Below are 26,204 nucleotides of genomic sequence, written 5' to 3'. Positions count from 1 at the left end.
TAGTATTTGTGTTCCTCTTGGCTGTGGGCAGGACATGCAGATGGTCAGAGGCAGAACTAATGGGTCACCTGTGATTGTCTCATGGTTCCTAGGAACATGTTCAAATGGTGATGTTCCCAGAAATAGCACAGAGTTGAAGGACAGGAGTTGTGGATGACAGAGACATCGTGGTGTGTAGAGATTGTTCACAGGTTTGAGTGGAGTCACAGGCATTCATATTATTGTTTGTTTGTATTTGTGTTCCTGGAGGTGTAGTCTTACAGGGACTGATAATTTTCTTTTTTAAATTCTTCCCTCCTCCTGCTTTCTGTTTTGTTTTGTGGAAAGCATGGTGGTGTTGACTTGTTCCTTTACTTTAAAATGGAGTGTTTGCATAGACCTTATAAGTCCTCACAGTGTGCTGATTTACAGAGTGAGTCTTGCTGAAGGCAAGGTTTGAGCTGCTGAGTTGTGGTTCTGCAGCCTTAAGGGGTGGAGTGAGATGAGAAAGTGTACCTGGAGATCTTGCTTTACCTGGTGTTTTCTTGTGCAAATTCAGAACGAGCCATTTGTAGTCCTGAACTGTTTACACTTCAACTCTATCAATTAACTACAGCTCTTGTCAGACAGGTTGAAAAAATCTTGAGAAACAGGCTATTATCCCTAATGAAGATGGAAAGGAGATGATGGAACTTGCTAGTGGGGAGGGAAACAGATGGAATATATTATCATTTTAGAGTTTTGAAGAGTTTAATCACTTGGTTTTTTTCACAATTTTTCTGTAGTTACATTATTTGATCTAGAAATAATTTGAGCTAGATTTTTATTGGAAGTAGAAGTATGTTACTGATCTGGACTTTTTTGGTTTGTGCTGCCTTTTTAAAAATGTTTTCCCAATGAAGTGATGCTTTGCTGTTACATTCTTGTATTCTGCTTTCAGTAGTCAGGTAAAGATAATGAAGATTAAACCAGAGCTCCTCACACAATCTGATTTCCTTTGCTTCTTGCAGAACAGCTTGTTGTAGATGTTCTTCAATAAATAAATTTCTAAAAAGTGGCATAGAGCAGTCAGTGCAGCCTTAGGTTGTTAGGTTAAATGTATCAGTGGGTAACTTGTGTGCATCTCCATGGTACACTGACACCTAGCCTGACAATTTTTAATATTAGAGTTGAAAGATGACCTGTAACACTTAATTTACCAGAACTACTGACTAGCAATGCCTGGTTGAGGCTGTTGGGTTTTGTTTAAGAAGTGACAGGAAGTTTATAGCACAGTTCTGTGGGTTTCAGTGTTGGTTACTTCCTACTTGAGCTAAAACTTCCCATTGTGCTACTTCAGTTCATACGGACCGAAAGAGACATTAAATGCTGTTTGTTTTCATGTGAAGAAAAAAAAAGTAACAGCTTTTTCTCCAGCTTTATATTTTCTTTTTTTTCCCCCCCTTACTTGATTAGAATTCTTCAGACTTTGTGTCGCAAGCTGAAGCTCCCGGAGTCCTTTGAGTTCCGTCACTTGGCGCGGCTCACCCCGGGCTACGTGGGGGCTGATCTGATGGCGCTGTGCCGGGAGGCAGCCATGGGCACAGTCAGCAGGGTCCTGATCACATCTGAGGAGCTCACACACTCTGGGGGGAGCACAGCTGGAGGAAGCCCAGGGATAGGAGCAGACATCGTGGGGATAGAGGGCACCAACCAACCAGAACTTCCACCTAAGGTATGTGTTCCTTGCAGGGTGTGTTTTTAACATCTGAAGAGTTGTTATAAATTTCAGGGTTATGAAAGTCATTACTCATTGTCTTGGACTGGAAAGACAGGTGTCTGCTAAAGAAAGCAGGAGCCTCCCTGAAATGGAAAATGTAAACCCCCCCCCCCCCCAACTCTGAATTGCTATACATTTTAAATTAAGGGGTTCTCAGGCAAAAATATGTGAGCAGGAAATAACAGTTCTATGATAGGGAAGAAAATAAAAAAATAAAATAAACAATGCAGTAAACTAAAACAACACTGACAGAGTCAGAGCACAACCTGACACCCTGCTGGTCAGGGTGTTGGTAGCAGTCCAGTTGGAATTGTGGCTGCAGTCCTGCTAGGAGGAGTGGTTGTGAAAGAGATAAGGAAAACTGCCCACTGAAAAGAAGACAACTGCCCTACAGATAGTAAATAGAATACATCTTGCCTTGGAGTCTGGGACACTCATAAATTGTCAAACATCCACAGCCAACCTAATATTAAATTTAGATTTAGAAATGGCAGCTTCTAAGGCAGGAGCGTAACTCCTAATGAGCCATATAATGGGCCTGGAAAAGTGGATCCCAAACCCCAGTCATCCTAAAAATTATGTTCATGTTTTATACAAGGTGTGGTTTTATCCTGGGATTTTTTTCTTTTGTTTGTGCTGTGCTGTTTTGTCTTCTAACAGAGCAGAATTTCAAAGAGTGGCTGTATCTCTCTTCAAAAGTGTATTGACTGTAACAGGATTTTAAAAGTATCAGACTTGAACTGAGTATTTTGCACCAGCTGTTTGCTGTGCCCTCAGTGAAATGTCTGTCATTATGCCTGGAGCTCTTCCCTGACCTGGTAGGGTTACAGTAAGCCAAAGTCTAGAAGTATTTATGCAGCCTTTGTTTGCCTTCCAGCTATGTGATTACTTGGGGTAAATCACATGTGGTGTCTAGTACCTGTAGCAGGTTTGGGGAAGAGAGAGGAGCTGTGAAAGTGCAGCACAGCTGGATCTCTGTTGCAGAAAATAGCATTTCAAGTGCCAGCATTATTCTCTGGCCTAAGTAACATGAAGGTTAGTGAAGCAGAACAACTTTATATCGAAACCCTTGATCCTACTTCACAAAATTTGGAGTGCTGTATATGCCTTCATTATGTGCAGGCCTCAAAAATATTTGTCTGGAGATAAGTGGGCTTAAATGCACATTGTGCTCAGGTTGTGTTTTTAGGAGGGCTGTCAGAGAGCAGTGGTGCTGTGATGACAAGACTCAGTATAAAAAGCAGTAGTAAGCCTTTGTATTAGTGTAACATAAGCATGGTGCTTATACCTCCCAGTGCTTCCTGGGGCCTGCTGTAGCCAGAAGAAAGTGGGGAGGGGCAGGTAGTTGCAGCTTTTATCAACATCACCATGATCAAAGGGGTCACTGAGAATGAGGAAGTCTAATCCTAACAAAGCCATGTTTTGATAGCTGGCAGGAGGTTGACATAGTCTAATACAGGGTATTGTCATTAAAACCCTTGTATTATGTTTATAATGGAAAAATAAACATACAAAACCTTTAAAAATCGTTCACACAATTCAAGTAAACAAACCCAGTGGTCTTGGCTGTTTTAGAGGTTCTCTCAATGGCTCTCTTAAGAGGAGGAGGGAGGACTTAAAAGGAGTATCAGGCATCCTAAGCACTTGTATTTCTTTGTGGTCAGTTGTAGAGCTATCCTAGCTGAAATTGATAGGAAGTGATACTTTTTCTTTCTACTCTGTAGGAAAAATGTTGAAACTTAACAGAGTTTTTACATTTATTTTTTCTCCCTTTATTTTATAATGAAAATCCTGAAACAGTTCTATTTGTAGTGCAATACCAGTTTGCTTTGATACTGCCTTTCTGTATGAGAATAGGGATGCATATATTATGAAGATCTAAAGTTCTTTGATAGAATATTTTCTCAATTCCCAATATGGAACTGATTGGAGAAATGGGAATGTAACCTCCCTTGGTCACTGTGGTCTGCAACACGGGGCAGTGCAGAAAAGCATTACCCTGCATCTCTGTCCTGTTTGCCCACACTTTATCAGGGCCTGATTGCAGAACCAGGTCTAACCAGGCTGAGGAAATGAGTCTTGGAATTTGGTGGTGTTAAATCCAAGTGTATGTTCTACAAGTGTGTTAAGAGTTTGAACAGTTTATACAGAACTGAATATTCTGCAAATTCCAGCAGTTTTTCACTTTCTCTTGAAAGCAGTTTCTTGTTAACAGCAGAATTAATACATATAAATAATACATATTTTGGAAATTTCAGCATGGAAATACCTTTCTCCTAGTCCATGTGGGAGAGGCAGTAGGAAGAACTGGAAGGTAGAATACATGTGCTAGCTCATTTTCTGTAGGATCTAAATCAAGATTTTAAGCTCAGCTCAATGCCTTCAGACCTGTTAAATGAATACAGAGCTTCTCTGAAACATTTTAATAATTTATAGTAATTTACATATTTTATGTGCATTGTATATAATAATGTGATTGATAGTTGAAGTGTGGCTTTGAAAAAGCCCTTAAAATGGTTCTGGAAGTCTAACCCAGTTGCATAATATTTTTCTCTCCCTCTCCCTGTACGTTAAGGATGAATTGCAGAGACTTTTGGATTTGCTGAAGGAGCAAGCCCCCTTGCCTGAGGAGCAGCTGCAGAAGCTGTGCATTGAGATGAATGATTTTATTGTTGCACTGTCATCAGTGCAGCCCTCTGCCAAGAGAGAAGGCTTTGTCACAATCCCTGATGTGACATGGGCAGACATCGGAGCCCTGGAGGATGTTCGGGAGGAGCTGACTATGGCAATCTTGGTATGTCCTAACCTTCCTTCCAAAGAGCTTTTGCACTCCCCCCTATGCAGGAAATAAAACTGTTTTCAATATTTCTTTAAGGTATAGGGCTGTTTTGCAATATCTTTATTTAAAACAGTCAAGCTTGTATAATTTACTTCAGAATTTGTTTCAAGTCTGCTGGTTGGATTTAATATTTTGCTTTTTGTATTCATGCTTTCAGTGTGTTTGTATTGCTCAATCTTTAAGTATTCTAGAAGTTGTGTACCAATAACCTTGGTTATGCAACTACCACACAAAAAATTGGGGACTACTCAGCTGGAAGCTTAGCAATCTTGCTGCCAACCTTAACTTAACATTAACACCTTTAGGTAACTTTGGTGAATAAAATCTTTGCCTCTGAATAAGGATATTTCTCCCATTTAGGGGTAATTAACAGTGCAAGGTACTAAGGTGCTGATTGAATATTTATTATTTTAGTTTATAAAAAATGGGAATAAAGAACTTGCTAAGAATGATTTTTTTATCCAGCTGTAACTAAAATGAAAAGTGTTTCATGTTTTCTTTATGCCAGAGATAACGATGATAATTTCTTTTTAGGCACCTGTGAGAAACCCAGAGCAGTTCAAAGCTCTGGGCCTGACTACTCCAGCTGGTATCCTGCTTGCAGGGCCTCCAGGGTGTGGCAAAACACTGTTAGCTAAGGTAATGCATTTTCTAAACATCATTAAAAGCACTGGAGAATCCTCTTGAATTGGATGTTTTTGTAGGATGAGTCTGGATCATAGTGCAAGAAGTTGGCCTTTTGCACCACATTCCATCAGAAATCTAAATTTAGGCCTCTCTGCTGAAGTCACTTGATTTTTTTTGCATAAAGTTACAAGTTTGCTTGAATGGAATAGGAATTCTTGCAAAACTTGAAGGAATTAAGTTGATGAAGGAAGAAGTAGCAAAGATGAGAAGAAACACTATTGGATAACCACTCTGTGGAATATTTTACTGTAACTAAATTATGTGTTTGGGAGTACTCTGCAACTCTTACTGAAAATGCTTCTGTTTTGCTTCCTGAGCATTTCAGTTCTTACCACATCTCCACATAAATGCAACTAATTGTGCAAATTTCGGATTGTTTCTCATTTTGTCTTCAGGTGCTCTTATGGAGTTGAGTATCTCTTTAACCCCCATAGTTATTGGACATTCTTCAGCTGGTGTGGGGGGTGGGGTGTGATCTGGAACTGCCTCATCAGAGACAGAGAATACATTGCTAAATTCCCTACTCCCCTCCCACTCTTAATGGCATATAATTATACTTTGTACTGTTTTCTATATTTTGCAAACAGTTGCTAACTGTATGTTCCTCCCCTTTTATTTGTTTCTTACTCCATGGACAGAACCCAAGCAGGCATGATAAATGTGTTTTATATCTATATATCTTTATCTATATCTATCTGGCTTTACCTTTTCTACAGGCTGTGGCAAATGAGTCTGGTCTGAACTTCATATCTGTGAAAGGTCCTGAGCTGCTAAATATGGTATGTGCTAATCACGGGGTTTTTGTTATTTATGGAATTCTTGTCCAAAATGTGGGCCAAGCAAAATTCCTGATAATTGCACAACTGGTACTGGTGCAGCTGAAATTGCCTTATTTAACCTCTCCTTAAAGTTTTTCGTAGTGAAGTTGTTCATGTGAAAAGAAAAAAGTCACATGTGTAGCTTAAATATTTATCTTAGTTTAAATTATGTGGCAGTATTTATCTTAGTTTAAATTCTTGACTTGAAGTAGGGTTTCTAAATGACCAACTACATACATCACTGCTTTTCTATAGCATGGAGATTTTAAATGTCAACAGATAAAAGTGCTGTAGTTCAAATTTTCAAAGCACTGGACTTAGAAGTGGTGTGATGTAACTTCAGTCCCTTTCAAAGTCAAGAGAATGTGTGGAACTGAGCAAGGTGGCTGCAGCTCCCATGTGGTGAGGCCATTGTCAGTCATGTGGAAGCTGAAACCCACATACTGGATTTGATTGATCTCTTCCAAACGTTTTTATATGTCTGCTTCAAGTACTGATACAGGCAGAATATGCAACACTTAAGTTAATGAGGAGCCCAACTTCCTTGTGGAATACAGAGAAAATGGTTGGCTGTGGTTCAGAGACTGCGTTAACATATAAATTGAATCAAAGCATGTTTGTTTGGAAAAATTTGTTTGCATTTACAACTTCACAGCCCCTGTTCCTACAATTCAGCATTCAAAGTGAAATTCTGGCTGACTTTTCAGTTCCCTACCACCAAGCCCCTGTCTTCAGGCAACAACTCTTATGAGCTTCAGATGTTCATTGTGTTCACATTGCTCACTGGGTTTGTTCATGAACAGCTGAACAACAGGATCCTTAATTAAGACTTATTTGTTAATTCTCATCACCAAAATGATGACAAGTTGCAGTTCTTGCCCAGAAAAAAGGAATTCTATTAAACTTCGGATGTACTGCAAATTGTCAGAAGTCAGCTAGTGACAGTTCCCATGTAAATCATGATCAGTAAGGAAACAGAGACAAGAGACTGTTTTCAGAAAAAAAAACCAGATTACTAGATTGCATTTCTCCCTTGCAAAGTACCTTAAATAGTGTTTAAAACTATTGATTTTTTTTTTCCAAGCAAAATCTTCGTGTCTCACGCTGTTTCAGTGTTGTTTCTCTTGCTTTTTCAGTACGTGGGTGAAAGTGAGCGTGCTGTACGTCAGGTGTTCCAGCGGGCCAGGAACTCAGCCCCCTGTGTTATATTCTTTGATGAAGTTGATGCTTTGTGCCCTCGGAGGTCTGACCGTGAAGTGAGTCTGCCTTGAGATATCTCCACAAATAAATAATCTCAGTTACAGCTTTTGGGACATTGAAGGCAACAGGAGGGTATTTCCCAAGAAAGGCAATCCACTAATTGAGGGAAATAAGTTGGTCAAGTTTTGTAAAGCTTAACACTTTTTTTGTTATGCATATATAAAAAAAGTATCCAGAGAAATTCAGATTAAGGTATTAAATTTGGTTATAGGATGTCATTACTATGGAATTGCTGTTTGCCTCTCAGTAGCTCACCTGCTTAAAATGCTGTTTCAGAGATTTCAATATTTAAGAACTCTTTTCCCTCAAGAAACTGAATATTGAGAAATTTTGTGTCTTCTTGTTGAAGTAGATATCAGAACGACTAGTGCAAATATTGATGTGTACTCCTTTAAGTGAGTCCTTTAGTTTTGATGGGAAAGAAAAGGTTTGCCACGTGTTAAAATACGTGGGAGGTGTGTGGACAGTATGAATTTGGGATGGAGATGTACTAGGAGTATGAGAGAAGGAATCCACAATGCAGCTCCATTGAAAGTGTGAAAAAGAAATTTTTTCTTTGAGTAATATTTCAGTGCAGGGAGTTAGTAGATCTTTTGTTTCTTTTACCTTGAAATATTCACATTCCTGCTGTTTCTTTGATTTGTTGACAAATTTCTCCTTCCAAAGTCAGGAGCCAGTGTGCGGGTGGTGAACCAGCTCCTCACCGAGATGGATGGGCTGCAGAATCGACAGCAGGTTTTCATTATGGCTGCCACAAACAGGCCAGGTAAGGAGCCAGAAGTCAGAAACAAGAAATCAGACATCCTTGGTTCTGTTTTAACAAAGTCATGTGTGCCTAAACATTTGGATTGTGTAACTAAGCCTGTTCTGTACTTAAAATTCCAGTGTCTGCTCAAATCCAAAGCTTTTTTTGATCAGTTAATCAGTTAATTGTGAGATAAAGAAATCTCTTTAAAATGTGTCTCACTTAGCACCTGGTATCATTGCTGTTAAAATGTTTTGAAAAGACCTTTGACTCTGTGGTTTATCTCCTTGCAGTGTAGAAGCAGAAAAGAGACCTAATTTTTTTTTCTTTTTTACTGCTTAAATTGATTTTCTATCCAAAGCAGCTTTATAGTTTTAATTTTTTTTTCTTTTTTTACTGCTTAAATTGATTTTCTATCCAAAGCAGCTTTGCAGTTTTCTGTTTTTTTGGGTTTTTTTTGCCTTAAGACTTCTGTCTCATGTTAAGTCATTTTTCCATTTGCTTATCTTTTGCTTCCTGGGCTCTGTGTTCCACACTAGACTCTGTTTGGAACAGTTACTCTTCTGTTGCTTCATGTCCAGCTTGGATATTAACAGCTGTCTTTGCTCCCTCTCTGGCTTTTCAGTTTTTGGCAGCTCTTGCAATTCCAGCAGCATCTTCTCAGTTAATAAGCTAAAGACTGATGTCTGCTTTACAAACATCATGTGTTTTACAGGCAACTTTCTATCTCTGTTTTTGGGTTTGTTTTGTATTATGGAGAAGCCTTGTGTTTTATACTTAGCAAGAAACTTGCCTTTCCTGAATTTGAATTCCATGTAGAAGCTGTGGGTTGTAGATAAAGAAATTTGTTGTCAGTTTAGAAAGAAACAAACATGAAGGTGTTGCACTTGTTTGATTAGGATTATTTTTCTGAATATTGCAAGTGAAATGAAAGACAGGGTTACAAGTCTGTCTTGGTAAAACCATACTGGTATGGGTACCACAATTCTGGAAAGAACCTTTGCACCTAGAACAGGTATTTGGCAAATTCCTAGAGTGAGACACAGTTGTTTCTTACCTGAATTTATTAAGTAAGGACAAGATGTAGTTTTTCTGAGAAATAGCTTAACAGGAAAAATAGTAGCATGGCTATTTTGGGTATAATTTGGAAGGTGGGAAAGTTAAAATACTTGATATTACTTTTGTTCTATAAATTAAAGAAAACTTGGTCTGAAATCATCTATAATAGGCAGCTATTAGGTGGGGTTTTTTTTTCCAATGGTCAAAAGCTTCAAAGATTTAGAGGAAGATCTTCCTATGTCTTGAATTCTTTGCACCATGACAGACTTTCTAACCTTCCACATGGTGAAGTATGAGCAGTAGGGGCTTAAATCTCTCCCTGCTTGTACAGATTCTTTGCCTTAAGGTGGCAGGTTTTCCTGGCATGAGCTTGCTGGTCATGAGCTATCTAATGCAATGCAGAACAGAAAATAAGGTTGTGCTGTGTATAGATGCAGTGGGATGTGCCAAGAGTGTTGGTGGGAGTGTCACCAAGCTGCCTTAGCAACTCTCCCTGAATTAGCTGTGCTACTGCAAGCATTTGTGTCAAGCAGCCCTATTTGGAAGTGTTTCACAAGGGCTTCCTCTCTAATTACTTGTCATTATCTCTGCCTGGTAGCTTGGGCTGGGAATTCCAGCACTTTGGAGGTGAGGACACATCCAGCTGTACTTCCTGCAGTGCCTCCCCAGCCGGTTGGGCAGGGGGCCAGTCCTTTTTTGGGCTGCTCTGTGTCCTTGTTGTGAGCCAAGGATTCCTCTGTGCAAGCACTCCAGCAGCTTCACCAAGGCCAGCTTAGGGTGAATATTGCTCAGATGTTAATTTCAAAATATAAATATTTATGTGTGGCAGGTTTGTCCTAATTCCTTGGTTTAGATATACACTGATTCTGTGCTTGCCTACAAGTCTGATTTTCATGCATATGTGAAATAGACACCTGTTCAGTTGTTAATTCCCCTTTCTGTAAGCCTTTATATGAGGTGCATTTTTACCCCTATGTGTTTAGGAAGTACCTCTGAAATGGCTTTAGGATATTCTTTTTTCCCCCTTCAGTTTTAAAAAGTCACTATTGCCTTTTTCAGCTGCAGTGGCAGATCTACTGTTTGACCATAAAGGAATAGATAAAATTACACAACCTTGGCAAATAATGAGGTTTAGGCTCATATTTGAGGGCAGCTGGGAAATGTGTAAGGCACGAAATCAGCAGTGTATTATTAGTCAGTGACATTGGTGAAAAAAGGGGATTTGAGGTAAAAATGCCAAATGTAAAGAAAATGCAAAGGCAGGGATATCAAATACAATTAACTTATATTTATTGAATTTGTAGATGAATTTATATCCTTCATTTTGATGGTTTTTTTCTTGATAAAGATACAAGGAGTTGTTTTGCCAACATTAATAAAATTTTTTTCCAGCTGGAAAACGCTGTTTGGGTAGGGTGGATGTCTTGCTTCAGAAGGACTGTGCATATGTGTATGTTTGTATATATATATATATATGTGTGTGTGTGTGTGTGTATATATGTGTGTGTGTCTGCATATATATACACACATGCACACACATTTTGGGAAGGTTTAGACCATAAATTTTTTCCTGTGATATTTGCATTTGGCAATATGAGGAAGCAGAGTTTCATCAGAACAATTTCTACTGAAGTTGTGGTTAAGTTGGGGAAACTGATGTTTCTCTCTGCAGTTCATTCACTGTTCATGGGCCCTAGGAGGAGGCAGTGTTCACCAGATGAGGTTTTGCTGGTGTGGTCTGGGTAGCTGACAGGAGCACACTGCAGGTCAAGAGCAGTGAAGTCTGTGCTGGCAAAGCTCTCTTAACCACCTTCAGAATGCAAAGCCCCAGCAGAGTCCTGTAGGACAGGCATAGCTTAGACTGGCTGCTATATTGAAGGAGTTCCCCCAAACAATTAAAGTTGTGGTGCCTGAAAAGGTTTTAAAATCTCTGTAAGAAAGATTTTCCTGTCCTAGTTGTGGTGAGTAGAGGTGCTGCTGGGGAGGGGAGTTGTGTAATGTAAAGCTAAATAGTATATGTGTCCCAGCAGAACTTCTGCTCAGTCTTCCAGTGAGCCAGTGCTCTGAAGTGTGAGATCTCATGGTTTTTAATCCATGTTAGTATAATTTATTGGGAGAGAAAATGGCTTTTCAAGATGCTTCTTTTTTAGAGTGATGGCATGCATGGTCGCTTTGAGAGCTGGTTGCTGGTACTGTTCATGACTGTTGTGTTTGCTGTCAGCATTGCAGCCTGAAGTCATTGTGCAATAGGAAGAGTCTTCTCTCATAAGTTATTATTACTGTCGTTGTTATTCTTGTTGCTATTGCTGTTGTTATTTTTGTTATTATTGTTTAGGAATAGTTAGGATAGCAGTGGCTCAGCCACTTTTGGCATCAAGGTATATTCCTGGCACAATTGTTGCAGTGAGGTGTTGGCACCTGGGAGAAAGTATTATTGTGAATTTCACCCCATGGCTGAAAACTGCCAAATTCTCTTTTATACAGCCTTTAAACACCTGGAAAGCTCTAACTCCCATTTTGGCAAAAGGGTAGGCACAATAGATTGGTTCCTTTGTTTATCATCTACAATCTGCAAGTGGTAATTCTTATTCTGGCAGTGCTGAAAAAAGCCTTTGATATGCCCTAAAAGCAGGATATTTGAATGTTTTTTTGCACTTACTCAATGACTTTGAATGTCCTCTGCAGATATTTCTTGCCTCCTCTTGCCTCCTTCTGAATTAGCAGGGATACAGTATTCCCAACTCAATCTCTTTCCACCTAAATGCAGAATCAATGTCAGACTTTGAAGAGGATTAAACTTTTAAAGCACTCGGTATTATTAGAGACAGGGGGGAAAAAAATAGAGGCAGAAATGTCTTGTCTTGTTAGCAACTTTATGGGTCAGAATAATTAAATTCTTTTCCACCCTGCTTCCTTTCCCAAATTCAAGACTAAATACTACACAACTGCCAAACACTACTGTTGAATGAAATCTATAATTTCTCACAACTTTCTAGCTACCAGTTTGAATTTCAGGAGGGGATACTGCTGCTTTCTGCTCTTCTCTTACTTCCCTAGGCTTTGAACTTTTATAAACTCCTTAGAGAAATGCTGACCAAGTCATCAGCAACATTTCCCATGGGATCTAGGGAGCTGTTTCTCATGTGAGGAAACAGACAAGACAGTGATTTTAAACTGGACATAAATTGTGATGATGTCTTGCTTTTATTCATGGCCTCTTTCTCTAGCTTTCTTAAATTAATTCTTGCAAAATTCCTCTTCTGCTGTTACCTTTGATTGCAATCCTAGTTTCAGTGAGTTCTATTTTTGTTGGCAAGTTTATTTTCATTTTTTTAGAGCTATTCACCTGAACCACATGTTTTGAAACACAATTAAAAAAATAATCACCAGTCTTTAACAATAGTTACAGTTTGGGTTTGGGCATTGTTTATGTTTTTACCTGTTTATACATGTTGCTGAATTAAAGGCAAGATAAGATCTAAGAAAAGCACTTAATACGTGAGGCATGGAACAATTTCTTTCATAATAGTTCTAATTCACACAAATTATATTTCTGCATTTCAGCAGCCCTTGAGTGTTGTGCACCTTTCTCAGTAACTTCAGTTTTTAAGTGCAGCATTCACCTGAAGTCTCAGAAAACCTTACAGGGCTTCTGAGTCTGCATTTCAGAACATCACAAATGGGAGGGCCTGGATCTTGTGTACTTCAAATATGTTTTTAAAAGCTGGAGTTAGAGTGTGGGAGAAGTTTGATGGACTCACACAACAGCTGTCATTGCTTGTATGCACTGACCTGCTGTAAATGTGCTTGGCTCCTCTACAGTTGAGATAAGACATGAATAATAAACTAGAAATTAATGTGAGACTAAGAGATTCTACTATAGAGCAATAGAATGTCCCTGTATAGGAATTTGTGCACAGATACTTTCAATGGAACATAATGATTCTGTAAAAATTTGCAGTAGTTTGAAGAGCAGTGTAGCAAATTGAAATGTGACCTCATTCTCAAGAGGTTAGTGCCTGCTTGAACCCTTAAAAACAGCAAGGAATGGATGTACTGTAAATATCTTCTCATGTAATTTTGTCAGATTATTTGGAAAATTATACTACTGTCTTCTAATGACAGTCAATAGCATTGACCACCTCAGAAAGGCAGGAAATTATTAACATTCCTCCCAGTAGAAATATATTCTGTCTGTGAGACAAGTGCTTGGAAGAGGAGTGCTGTGTTTCATCACATTTCCATGCTTCACTTTCCTTCCAGCTTGAGGGATAATAATAGGCTTTGAAAGAGGTATCTGCAATAACTACTTTCATTTCACTAAAATGGTAAATGTATCTAAAATGAGTTGACTCTCTTCTGTTTAGGTAAGTTTTAAGATAATAGATATGGAGGGAGTGCTATGATTTACTGGGATGGAATGCTTTGAAATTCCTTATCGGGGTACCTTATTCAGTTCCTTTAAATGGGTATGAAGTGCATCTAATCAGTGAGTTTGTCCAGTGGGTAAATATTAATTTGCTGGGTTTTGTGATGAGTTTTCAAGAACTTCAGGCCCAGGTCTGAACCAGAAGAATGAAATGAGTTGATTCATAAGGAGATGAGGAGTGTAGATCTGTGTTTCAGACTTTGGTGTGGTCTTGTTGCTGTAAACCACCATTGCTGCAGCTTATCTAGTTCTGTCAGTTGTGGTAACTTTTTGAATGCAGGCAGTGTGATAATTTCCATACAAAAAGGTGAATGCAACTTCAGACCACGCTGCTGTCTTCATATTGTTGGACAAATAGCAAGTACCATATTGTCAGTGTGCAAAATGGAAACAGTATTTTCCATAGCAAGCTTAATATTTTTAAATATTATTTAATACTTTATTTTTGGAATGTTAGAATGGGGAAATCAGCAAGTGCCTGGTGTTGTAATGCAGGCCCTATTGAGAATATTTGTTTTGGTGTTTGTAACAGATCCTTTGAGTGAACTTTGTGTTTCTTATCACATTAATAATAGGAGGTGACAGAAAAAGGAAAGTGCACTTGTGTCAAAAGCAAGACAAAGTGTCATCTGGAACAACGCTCAGATGTATAAGTAACATGTTTTCGTCTGTGCCTGCCACAACAGGGATTCTATTTAACTCTTGTTTCGTCTGGTCTGGACTAAATTAATACAGGTAATTCCTTTTTTTTTTTTTTTTTTTTTTTCCCTCACCATTCTCATCACATTAGCATCTGCGTTAGCTGATTTTTCTTCCACAGATGTTTCTGCCCATGACTGCAGTATCCTAGGGGTGGGAAAAAAGCTTTTGTCCAAGAAAAAAATAACAGAGTTGCCCTTTAAGCATAACTGAGAGAGCAACTTGAACAAAACCATGCCCATCTTTAAAAAGTGGATCAAGACCATACTGTGGTAGGATCTGGTAGTTCAAGTGTTGACAGAGTTAAGCAAACTTTTTTCATTTGCAAAAAAGTGATAGTTTAACTTCCCTGCTACTGTTTTAGGGCTTGGGTGGTGTCTGTTATCTTTGAAACATCTGTAGAGTAAAGATTAGCAGCTTCACTTTTTCCAGTGTTTCACCTTTAACATACAGGAGTGCTGTAGTTTGTCTGTGAGCTCTGTTTTGTCAGGAGGGCAGAGCCAATGCAGGCTCTTGGCAGCTTCACTGGGAGGCCTTGGTAATTTCCAGCTTTAGACTTAGATGGAATTATCAACTGTCACTTTAGGGAGAGGTTCTTGCAGTAGCTACCTCACACATTCATATAATTTATATGCTTTCAGATAGTCTGTTATAGTAAAAGTATGGATCTCTTTATATCTTCTGTGACTTTGCTGCTCACATTACTGTGGCATGTAGGATATCAGAGAGTCACAGAATCATTTAGGTTGGAAAAGACCTCAGAGATCATGGAGTCCACCTGTTAACCCAGCACTGCCAAGTCCACCACTAAACTGGGTCCCCAAGTGCCACATTTTCAGGTCTTTTTAGTACCTCCAGGGATGGTGACTCCGTAGAATTCCTTAGTGAAACAGGTTAATGCCATTATTGGGTTTTGCTAGATGGGGAAACAGGGCATCAAGAAGCAGTGAGAAACATCATGCAGGCAGTTTGTGCTGAAACACAGACAGGAACTGAGGCCTTTTCCAGGTTGTATGCTCTGCCTGTATCTCTTGTTATACCATCAGTCAGTATTTATATCCTGACTGGCTTTGGTATCACAGCCTGTGGTGCTAAAAGGCAGCTACACATTTCTGTTACTCTTAATCTTTGAATGGTTTTCTAGAAACATTTGTGATAATTTTTGTTTTCTTATTTCTCCACACGTAATAAATTTGGAGTCTGTAGCTCTCCCTGGGAAACAAATTCTGTACTTTGTAGCTATTTTTGGTATTTTCCTGTGTTTCCTGTTTTACCATTCAGATAACCATTATGTAGCAGAAATACAAATGACCAATAAAATTAAGTTTGCATATGGATGGTTGTGATTGGCCCTGTGTGCTTGTTATGCTTGACTTATCATTGTCCCTTTGGGTAGAGTTCTTCCAGTAGAAGAAACTGCTAATGATTAATGTGGAATTCTTCAGCAAAAATGTTCTAATTCTGTATTGCCAAATACAGAGTTGTCTTTTTATCTGAAGAGAAGAGACTGGTGTTTATGAGCCATCATTGATCAGATGTGGCTTAATTTTACTGGCTGTTAGAGACTTGTGGATGAAAATGAAACTTTTTCAATCAGCTCCTTTAAGGCTCAGAGCTTCAGTCATGGCACAAATGGTTCTTTGAGTCTTGGTACAAAAATGCATGTATTCCTTCTCATGTGCAGACACTCCTAAGGGTGCAACTCATTTCTGGATTAATTCTTTTCTATTTTTCCTCTCCCTAAGATATAATTGACCCAGCTATCCTGCGTCCTGGTAGGCTGGATAAAACACTCTATGTGGGTTTGCCACCACCTGAAGATCGACTTGCTATTTTAAAGACCATCACCAAAGTGAGTATTTGGAAATACATCCTTCATCTTCAAGCTTGGTGGACTGATGTAAGACAAATTAAATGTTACAAAGAATTGCAGGATCCTGTCTCATGAAACACTTTCAGCTATTCCATGAGGTCATAAAAATAATCCCTCAGTCCATCTGCTGTTAAATTTGCTCTGGGACTGCAAGGGGCTGATGAATCTTGAGTAAAGCAAACCTGTTAAACATAGAAGTTGCTGCCTTGATAGTCACAGATTGAACAGATTTAATTAGAAGATTCCTATCTGAGTGAGTAATGGGCCTAGAAGTGTTTTGTAAGCTTTTTTTGGGGGGTTCCAGACATTCAGCAGAATGATTCACAAGATCCATCTGTATTTGCTCAACAGTAGTTGTGACACCTAATTTGCTTTAGGATTAAAAGAAGCTTGTGATGATTGAGGTTGTATGTTAAAGTAAATGTGAAAATGTACAATCTGTGCCTTCATGGGTCCTCCCTGTGGTGGACAGCACAATCTGCTACTTCAGACACTTGGATTATAGAATTCTGTGAGTGTTTCTCCAAGTAGGGCACAGCAGGAATCAAGGCCTTAAAGAAGAACAAAAAAAGCATATGAATTACTTGGATATTTCCTACTTTTTCCCAGTAGATCAACACTGGTTGTTGATCAACACCAGGTGTTCTATCAGATCTTGATTTGAGCTGCAAAGGAGACAAAGAGGATATATATAGATATATATATATAGATATATATATATATATATATATATATAGGATATATTTCCTTGCTATAGAGGAAAGATAGCATTATGAGAAGTCAGGCAAAAATTGTTTAGTGTATTTGTAATAGAGGGTAATCCAACTTGTGTAACCTTAAAGTTGTGGTGTATAGGCAATAGCTGATTCAGAATTCAGAAAGTGAGAACTTGTTCCAGCCTGTTCTTTCATGCCAAAATGGACATTCACAGGGTGACCTCTCATTACAAATTCAGGATGTTGGACTTTGCTTCCTTTGTTCTGTGCATTGCTTCATGGATGAAAGTAGATTAAGTATTCCCCATTTGCTATTTGCAGCAGACAAGTTTGTTGTTTCGAAGTTTTACAGAAATACTTCAGTTAATACTTTTTACAACCCTGTTCTTAATATTCTTCATGAGATGTGGAGAGGAATTGAGTGTAACATCTCTGAATACTGTAAGGAATCACAATTTTTATTTTACCAGATTTATTTTTAAAAGTAATTAGGGGTGTAGGGGAATAGTGTAGCAGAGCTTGGTGCTTTGCTGCCTTCACTGGATCAAAGGTGGCATTAAACAGAGCTGATTTCTCTCACTCTCACAGCCACACGTAGCCACCAAGGTACACAAACCCACCTGGCAAGGCAGGATCACTCATGGGCAACACTGAGGACAAGGAACTGTACTGAGTCCTCACTTTATCTTCTGCCTTCCTCTTGTGTGTCAGTGACCATCTGGGTTGTTGGGGAGAACTGTTTGCAGTTTCCCATCAGGAAGCAAGTTCAGAATTGCATTTACTGCGATAAATCCTGGGCGAGGTTGCTGAAGGGTGTCTTTGCTCCCTTCTCCTGGGAATCTTTGTGCCTACAATCCTATCTTCCTGTTGGGATAACACCAAGAGGAGTGGCAATGGGATGTGGTAATCCTGTTATTATCCCACTGCCAGAATATTTTTGTCTTCTGCTGACATCAGCTTTGATGTGACCTTATCTGCTTATGGGCCTTCTTGACAGCAGGAATACACTGCACAGTGTTTATCTGCTTGGTTTCTGTGGATCCCCTCACTGGTTATCATGTTGTTTATCTTGCTTTTTGGAATGCAAGAAGCTTTCATGCATGCTTAATTCACACTAGTGTGACTGTTCAGATTACAAATCCTTGTGGTGAATGAGGAGTTAAATCTTTATAGATGTGTAGGAGTTACGTGAAAGAAGAACATGGAGTAAAATGTGTTAAATTAATTGAAATGCTTTATTTTTTGTCAGATTTCATCCATGCATTCTAGGTGAGGAAGTGTGAAAAATTTGAGAACATATTAGCTCAAGGCCAGAGAAAACAAAATGTTTGGTGCTGATGTGAGTGGCTTCTGAGTGATGGCATGCATTCCCAGAAATCTCCAAGGAATACATGCACAGCATGTGCAAACAGCATCCTTGCTGAATGAAAACATGGATGCTTAGAAAGGCAGCATGAGGGGTAGAAAAGGGACTTGGGGGGAGGAACAGGTTGTCAGGAAGACAGCCTAAATGTGGGTCGAAACTTAGTTGTGAAAGACTTTTATTTCAGTTAACTTGTACAAATCAGTCATTCCCAATTATGCACATTATGCAAGAGAAGCCTGTCTTCACATGTTTCAGGTACTACTGTACTTAAACATTCCTGGAAGCTGCATCAAGCTCCTCTGCTGCACACAGCTTGGCACCAGAGCAGGGAGAGCAAAAAATGCCCAGTGTATGTGCTTCACAAAGCAATAGGTTAAACATTTCTTTTTAGCAGAGAAGGTGTCTCTCTGGCTTGCAATTACCTATAAGAATTACTAAAGTATCCCATATGAAGTTGTATGAAGCTTCCTTGTTTCCAAGTTGAAGTCTCTCCTTTCAGGATGTTTTCAAATCAGGCTGTTCATTTACCTTTTTGTTGTGGTGTTAGTTTGGATTTTTTCCCTTTCTAACTGTTAAAGATGCATGCAAGATTGTTTCCTTACTCTGCCTAGTCCTTTACTGTTCCACTGTCTGTTAAGTATTGAAGTATTTTAACTTGCCAGGTACTATACATTTTATTTTTCTCCTGGAGGTATTGTAGTTATGCAGTATATTAGTTCCTCTGAAGGGGTCAGAAAATATTCATGTGAATTTGTGCATTTCTGTCAAATGAGTATCTGGGAGAAATGTATCATTCTATCCTAAAAGTGTTCTTTCTTGTCAAAACTCAAGATATTGTTTGATCAAATAGACATCTTAAATCTCTGTACTATCATGATAGTACTTTACTGTTCTCTAAGGATAACAGGGGGATCTGCAAGCTTACAGTGTTTGGAAATTTTGTTGGCTAGTTTCAAATACCATTTAAGTAATTATATTCATGTGAATTTGTGCATTTCTGTCAAATGAGTATCTGGCAGAAATGTATCATTCTGTCCTAAAAGTGTTCTTTCCTGTCAAAACTCAGATATTTTTTGATCAAAGAGACATCTTGAATCTCTGTACTATCATGATAGTACTTTACTGTTCTCTAAGGATAACAGGGGGATCTGCAAGCTTACAGTGTTTGGAAATTTTGTTGGCTAGTTTCAAATACCATTTAGGTAATTTAAGACTTTTGCTGTTGGAGATGCAAAAATAATAACAAAAGAAACCACTTCTGGAATCTTTCTGGAGGAAGCAGTAATAATATGGAGAAGTAATGTCCAAAAATCTACAGTGTATCTAAATACCTATGAAACCTAAATGGAAAACTTTTAAGTTTGAAAATCTATATCCAGAATATAAAAGATATACAATTACTTTAGTCTTAAAGGTGATAAGACTAAACTGACAAGCCTATTGCTTAGCTCTTTGATTTCAACACACAGTAAAACTAGAGGAAGTTCAGCTAAACAAGCTGCTGAAGCAACCAACTATTATTAAAAATAAGCCCACATATGGAATAATGTCATTGTTACAATGCCCTGAGGCAGGCTGGCCATAATTTCCTTAGAGAAAATCTAATCTGTGGGTGGCAAGTTAAAATTTACCATTGCTTAACGTTTCCTAATTAAATGGCTTTAAGGCTGATTATCCTTCTTGCCAGTTTGAGATGAAAAATATTTATATTTGTGGATATTGCAGGAAACTTGTCAGACACCTATATGATTCCTGATTAAAGAAACTCCATCACTTCAGGGATAGTAGATGTAAAAGAAAAAAAGTTTTCTGACCTTCTCTTTTTCCTTACCTCAACTCCTTTAGGATGGCACCCGGCCTCCCCTAGACAGTGATGTGAGCCTGGAGGAAATTGCTTACAGTCAGCACTGTGAGTGTTACACGTGAGTATCTTCTAGTATTTTTCTTGCTTTCCCTTGTGCTTTTTTCCCAAAAAGTTGGTAGGAATATATAGATGCTAAAGTCTTCTTCATCTGGAATAGTCTTCACGTTGCAAATACAGAACAGTGGAGGCCTTTTGGTTTTCTTTGGTTTTATTTTATAATTCTTGCATCATCTGGGGAACAAAGAGCCCTCTTTAATGGTGATGAAAGCAGATTGGTTAGGCAGCCATAACCAACTTGTTTTGTCACAGAGTAGAGAGCAATCTGTTTGACAAAGTAATGAGGGCCCATTTCAGCTTTGGGAATAGCAAGGTGTGGCATTAGGGAAAGCTTGATGACCATACCTGTCAGAATAATTTGCATTTATGGTCCATAAAACTTAAAAAGCTTTAAGCTTTTCAATAATTTAGTAATACTCAATGTTTTGATGGAGTTTACAAAAGATAAAGTTTATGACAAGCTTCTTGCCCCAATATTACCTGGGAAAGATGAGTAATTTTTCTTTCTACACCGTTCACTCACTGGTTTATAGTCCAGAAGTTTTTTGTTCAGTGTGTGGGGGGGTTTGGTTTGTTTTTTTGTTGTGGAGTTTTTGTGGGTTTTTTGATGCTTGGGTTTATCTGTGTTTTGAATTTGGGGGTTTTGTGTGTGTGTGCATGTGTTTGTGTTTTTGTTGTGGGTTTTGATGTCTTTGGTTTTGATTTGTTTGGGGTTTTTGTTTTATCTGGTTGGTTTTAATTTTTGATGTTAAATACTTTATGCCTAATACCCCCAAATGAAGCATGAGGAGTTAATTTTGAATTTTTTTTTGATTCGATGACTTTCACCAGCTGAAAGACATGTGAAATGTTCCAGCTGTTCCAGTTCCAGGAAACTGGAAAGAAATACTTAAACTGATCTAGTATCTGTGGATACTATTATTTTAAGAGCATGTTAACTTTACTATTGATGCAGCTTTGAGCAACTCCTTTTGTAATGGTGAGGGATTTCATTTGAATTTTTCAGAAGATTTATTAAAAAAAGAAGTTATGTTCCCAAGAAGTGGACAGTATTAATCAACCCTTGGCATTTTCAAAAATGCTGAATGGGGGTTTTGCCTCTTCTCTTGTTTCTCATTAATTTGATCTTAATTTATGGCTAAAATCTGAAGGGCATCACTCTGTAATGAAGGTTGCAGACTGATTAATCATCAGGCCTCTTTCCAGGGTTCTTATGATGAAACTTTATTACAGCAGAACCAAATTTTAATGCCATTTTTAGTGTCTTTCCATATGCCATCAGCAAAACAGCAATTTGTCCCCAAATAACCTGTTGTTTGTATCCCTAGAGGGGCAGACCTTTCAGCTCTCGTGCGTGAGGCTTCCATTTGTGCCTTGAGACAGGAAATGGCCCTGCAGAATACTCAAAGCAAGAAGGGTAAGAATGCTTTAAAAAAAAATCTTAACAGTGACAAGATAAATGGAATATAAAGAATTTAAAGTAGTTGAAGACAAGCATAAGGCTGTGAAAGCTGTACATCATTGATTGACTTTTGAGCCAAAGAAAAATTGATTCACATAAGGGGAGGTAGGGGAAGGTACAGGAAACATGGTTGTGCTAGAAGTCAGCACAATTCTTTTTTTTAAAGAATTGAAGGTTGCTACCTTATATAAAAGTTTCTGTTAAATGGGTATATAAACTTATTTTCTAGACAGATAAATACACCTTTGCCCATTTTCCCTGTCACTGCCAAAGACTAATTACACTGATGTATTTGGAGGAGGGTTGTAAACTGCACATGCCCTGATTTCCTGCCTTTGGCTCCCAGCTGATGTGTAACTACACATACATCCAGCACTGATGGAGTTGGGAAGATCTGTGCCACTTCTGATCTTTGGTGCTTACCTCATCAGGGCCTCTTGCCAGGACTTTAACGGGGAGTTAGAAATTGATTCAAGTACAATCTCTGCCCTTTTATTATCTGTCTGAACTGCTGGTTTAAGTTGTATTTTTGTGGGGATTTTTAAGTTACAGATTGAAACTTTTATATAAAGTGCCTGTCTGTTTAGATTTCTTCCCAGCAATTTTGTTTGTTATTTTATCTTTAAGCCAAAACGCAAAGCTAAGATGGAATTGTGACTTTTCAGATTATGTCCTTGGAAAATATTGTAGGCTTTCATTATGCCCCTGATTTCTAAGAGCAACACTGGTGTTTTAATGGCTTTGAGTGATTCTTTTTGATCTAGTACCTATCCAATCTTGTCTGGTTTTTAGCAGCAGTGGGTTACCAGAGCACAGTGTTTGTATTCCCTGTTCTGAGGCAACAAGCATGTTCATCCAGAGGAGGAAAAAACCCCAAGCTATAAAAACCTTCCCTGTTGTTTGACATGATTACCCATTTTGCTTGCTGTAGCTGGCTAAACTCTTGATTTGAGGTAGAAATATCTGAGTTTATCCTGGTCATTTTTATAATTGTTCACAATATAGCAGGCTTTATTCAAAGCTGTTCATCCCTTGAATTCAGCCTTCACTGTTAGGATTGCAGCCTAAGCACTGACTGTGTGAATGTGTAGGCAGCCAGCAAGTCCATAATATATGTACAGCTTGGTTTGCATGTTCATAGCAGCTGCCTGCTTGGACTGTCCTTGGATTTCCAAGATGTCAGCCCTGACTGGTATGAAAACATGTGAGGTGGTTTCTGATTTGAGACCCTGTTAATTTTTATCTTCAAGATAAAGGCTGGGGATTTTCTTCCTTCATTGTTCAGCAAGACACACTCAGCTGCCTCCCCTCCCACGCTCTGCTTGGCTGCTGAGTGTCCTCCTCAGTCAGTCCTTTGGAATCAGGGCTGCTCCTTTCCATCCTGGAGAAACTGTTGCAACTTCTTGTTATACCTGATATTTTCCCTCTGGAATAAAATCAGGGGTGTGGTTTTTTTAACACTTGGCAGGGGTTTGCTTGAAGGTAGTTTTAGAAAGTGAAATGTAAAGGTATCCTTTTTGTGATATTTCTGAGGAGAATTCAGAAATTCTACTGCTAATCTGAACAGGCCTAGGCAAGCTGATCATGTTAGTCACTGTGGTCTGACAATTGCCAGATACAGAAGTTTGTAGGGGAAATTCCTAACAACTGGGCAGACTTCCACTTTTATGTAGCACCCCTGGATTTCCTCATCGTTGGGCCAGCACTGAATGCCCAGAAAGGTTCACTGTCATTTGCAAATTTGGAGTTTCACTTCTGCCTCCCTTTTCCAAACCACTGAAGCTGGTGCACAAAAGTGGTTTCAGCACCACTGCCAGAGTGGGACCCTCCCTACTGCAGCAGTTCTGCAGTTTCTGTCAGGTTCCTCAGAAATTTTGGAATACCATGTGCTGCTGGTGACTTCTTCCCATTGACATCCTAACTCACCTGTTTAGCTTAATCTTGTGTATTTATTTCAAACAGATCTAGTCACACAGAATGTACAGGGTATGAGAAATAATGGTGAGATTGTCCTACTCCTATTTCAGCTGCAGTGCCAAATACAGACCTTCTAAACTATGACCCTTTTTGTACATTTTTATAAGAGACAGCCAGTGGTCCCACATCACCTGCAGTCTGTAAGGCTGATCCTAAGCAGAGAATCTTTGAAACTTTTTGTCAGAGCAGTTAAGACCAAGTGTGGTTTAAAGTGAGAATAAAGTTTTGCATCTTTGCAATTGAACTTGAAAAGCAAGCTCTGGTCCTTGTTTGATAGGAACCATGTATCCCTCACTCATCTATGTAAACAGGAAAACTCCAATTTCATATTTAGAGTTTTATGTACATTGTCTTATTTTTAAAATATTGTACCTGTTGATATACTTCATTATTTTAACAATCTAAATGGTTTTAAACAAAACCATTGTACCTACAAAAATATTTGTACCTACTTATTCAGACTAAATGGTTTTGTCATCAAAATAGAGGAAAAGTGTGTTAAAGCAAGTAGCCAAGGTCTAGATTACTCACAGCTACATTTTCTATGTGATCAAGGTTTGGACAAGCTTTTATCACATAATCAGCATGAAGCAGTCTAACTTAACTTGCAATGAGAGGTCAGCTACCTAGCAGGAGATTTTCTCTCTCCCTGTAGCATTGTCACAGTTTGATTAAAAATTAACATGCTTAAAAACAAAAGTGAAAGCAAAATTAAATTCTTGTAGCTTTATTGTTTTATGGAGTTTTAATGACTCAGTCTAAAAGTAATCTGTCTTCTGGCATAGGCCAAATTTCAACCTTTTTCTTACTGTAAAATAGCATTTCCTTGGAGAAATAGGTTAAATTCCTGATATTTTAAACTTGCATCTTCAAATTTTCCAGGTGTAACTTTATCTGGTAATAGGAATGTTGAACATGAGCTCCAGAGAAGTGAGATGAGAAAGCAGTGAGGTTGTATGTTTAGTTCAGTGAAATTTAACCTTGAATCTTTACCTTTAGCACAGGTGATAATAACTGTAAGCTATTTGCTCTTCTGCTTAATAAGGTATATTTCATTTTTAATTTAGTATCTTCCATTTGCTTTTTCATCTTTTACTATATCAGCAGAAGATTCTTGTTCAACTCTGACTCAAAATATATTGTTAAAGAGTTTTTTCATGTTGGCACATCCCATTTCATGTGGCAGAGGTGGAAATAAAAGCAATAATCATCCTAATGAAAGAGATTAAAAGAATGCACTAAACAAGTCTACAATTCATATTTCTGACATATCTGGTACCTGTGCATAGTGTTAGCTGGTAATTAATCCTTATGTAGTGGCATTTTAGGATTTTTAAATCCAGATTAAACAAAGTACTTCCTTGTGAGAGCAGAGGAATCTATGACTTATTTGATGTATGCTTATGTTTTAACATACTAAGAAAACCTGTTCAGAAGGTTATTATTAGGAATAATTGCTGTGGACAGCTGCATTAAGGTCAAAAAGGCAATTTGCATAAACTTAAACACAGGGAGCTGTAGCAGTGAAAGCTTTCATCACTTCTGTGTAAGGCCAGATAAAGCAATGATATAAAGCAAATTACTTTGAAATTGAGTAGAATTGGAATGATAGCAAAATGTTTTCTAGATACTTCTTAAATAACAAGGAAGTTTAATACTGAATTTATGTTAAAAAAAAGCCCAGAAGTGGAAGAAGCAGAATTTGAGGGATTCACTTCCAGAAAGGTTACAGGAATTCAGTTAGTTAGGTTTCATGAATGCTGCCTTGAAATACATGCAACAGTCACTTGATTGTCACTTGTCTGCAATTTCAGTAATTTATTACGCTTTGTTCTTTAAGGAGAAATCAAGATTTCTCGTAAACACTTTGAAGAAGCTTTCAGGAAAGTGAAGTCCTCGGTGTCCAAACAGGTAAGGTAAAATTCCAGTATGTAAAGCTCATTACTCCCTTGGGAAGGAATCTCTTCTGATGCTGAAGACTGCTGGGAATGGTCAAGGCTGCAGCATCCTTAGATGGATTTCAGACTGACACTACCTGTTTCTGCATTAAACAAACCTGCTGTTTGTCAGACTGAATTTGTCTAGCAGATGGGAAGTAGCAGCTGGAAATGGTTAAGGTCAGAAATTAAAGCCTCCCTTTTCAGCTGCAGATGATGCACTGTATGTGGATGGTTTACCAAGATATCAAGGTTATTTTTTATTGTGATGCCTTGGACTTCATTGGCATTCCCAGATTAATTATTAACCTGTCCCTAAGCTCTTATGTCTGCTGAGCTTTCAGTTTAGAAAAAGGCTTTAAGTGTGCACCACATCCTACCACAACTTTTCCTCCCCTGTGATGATGACACACAAAGATGCTCAACCTTTTCTGTTGATGTGCAAGAAATGTAAATTTGACATGAGACATAAAACACACTTTATGATCTTAGTTATTTCTTGTCACTCTTTTCATTATTTGGATTTGTCAAGGAAGTTTGTTGTAGAAGTTCCCTGATGCCCTTTTCCTTTTAATGACTGAAAGGAAAGCTGTTCAGTCATCTTAATTACTATAATTTTGAAGTTAATATATAGGAATTGCTATTATTGCAGAGCTTGTGTCTAGGTCTCCATGTCTT

General features: G+C 38.4%; 1 protein-coding gene across 2 annotated transcripts in view; it reads left to right on the top strand.

Annotated features, from left to right (window-relative positions):
• Positions 1-26,204, top strand: part of NVL (nuclear VCP like) — a 39,871-nt gene that overhangs the window by 12,314 nt on the left and 1,353 nt on the right. For both annotated transcript variants that reach the window (XM_041425147.1, XM_041425148.1), the window contains 10 exons: positions 1,435-1,693; positions 4,314-4,532; positions 5,112-5,216; positions 5,981-6,043; positions 7,219-7,338; positions 8,009-8,108; positions 16,020-16,126; positions 20,075-20,151; positions 21,479-21,567; positions 25,430-25,500. In XM_041425147.1, coding sequence (XP_041281081.1) covers positions 1,435-1,693; positions 4,314-4,532; positions 5,112-5,216; positions 5,981-6,043; positions 7,219-7,338; positions 8,009-8,108; positions 16,020-16,126; positions 20,075-20,151; positions 21,479-21,567; positions 25,430-25,500 — 1,210 coding nt within the window. The remainder of the gene's footprint in view (positions 1-1,434; positions 1,694-4,313; positions 4,533-5,111; positions 5,217-5,980; positions 6,044-7,218; positions 7,339-8,008; positions 8,109-16,019; positions 16,127-20,074; positions 20,152-21,478; positions 21,568-25,429; positions 25,501-26,204) is intronic.

Source organism: Onychostruthus taczanowskii, unplaced genomic scaffold (assembly GCF_017590055.1).
Source record: "Onychostruthus taczanowskii isolate IOZ18803 unplaced genomic scaffold, ASM1759005v1 scaffold87, whole genome shotgun sequence".
Classification (NCBI taxonomy): domain Eukaryota; kingdom Metazoa; phylum Chordata; class Aves; order Passeriformes; family Passeridae; genus Onychostruthus; species Onychostruthus taczanowskii.
Note: the sequence above shows the minus strand (reverse complement) of the source record. Positions and strands in the feature narration are given on the sequence as shown.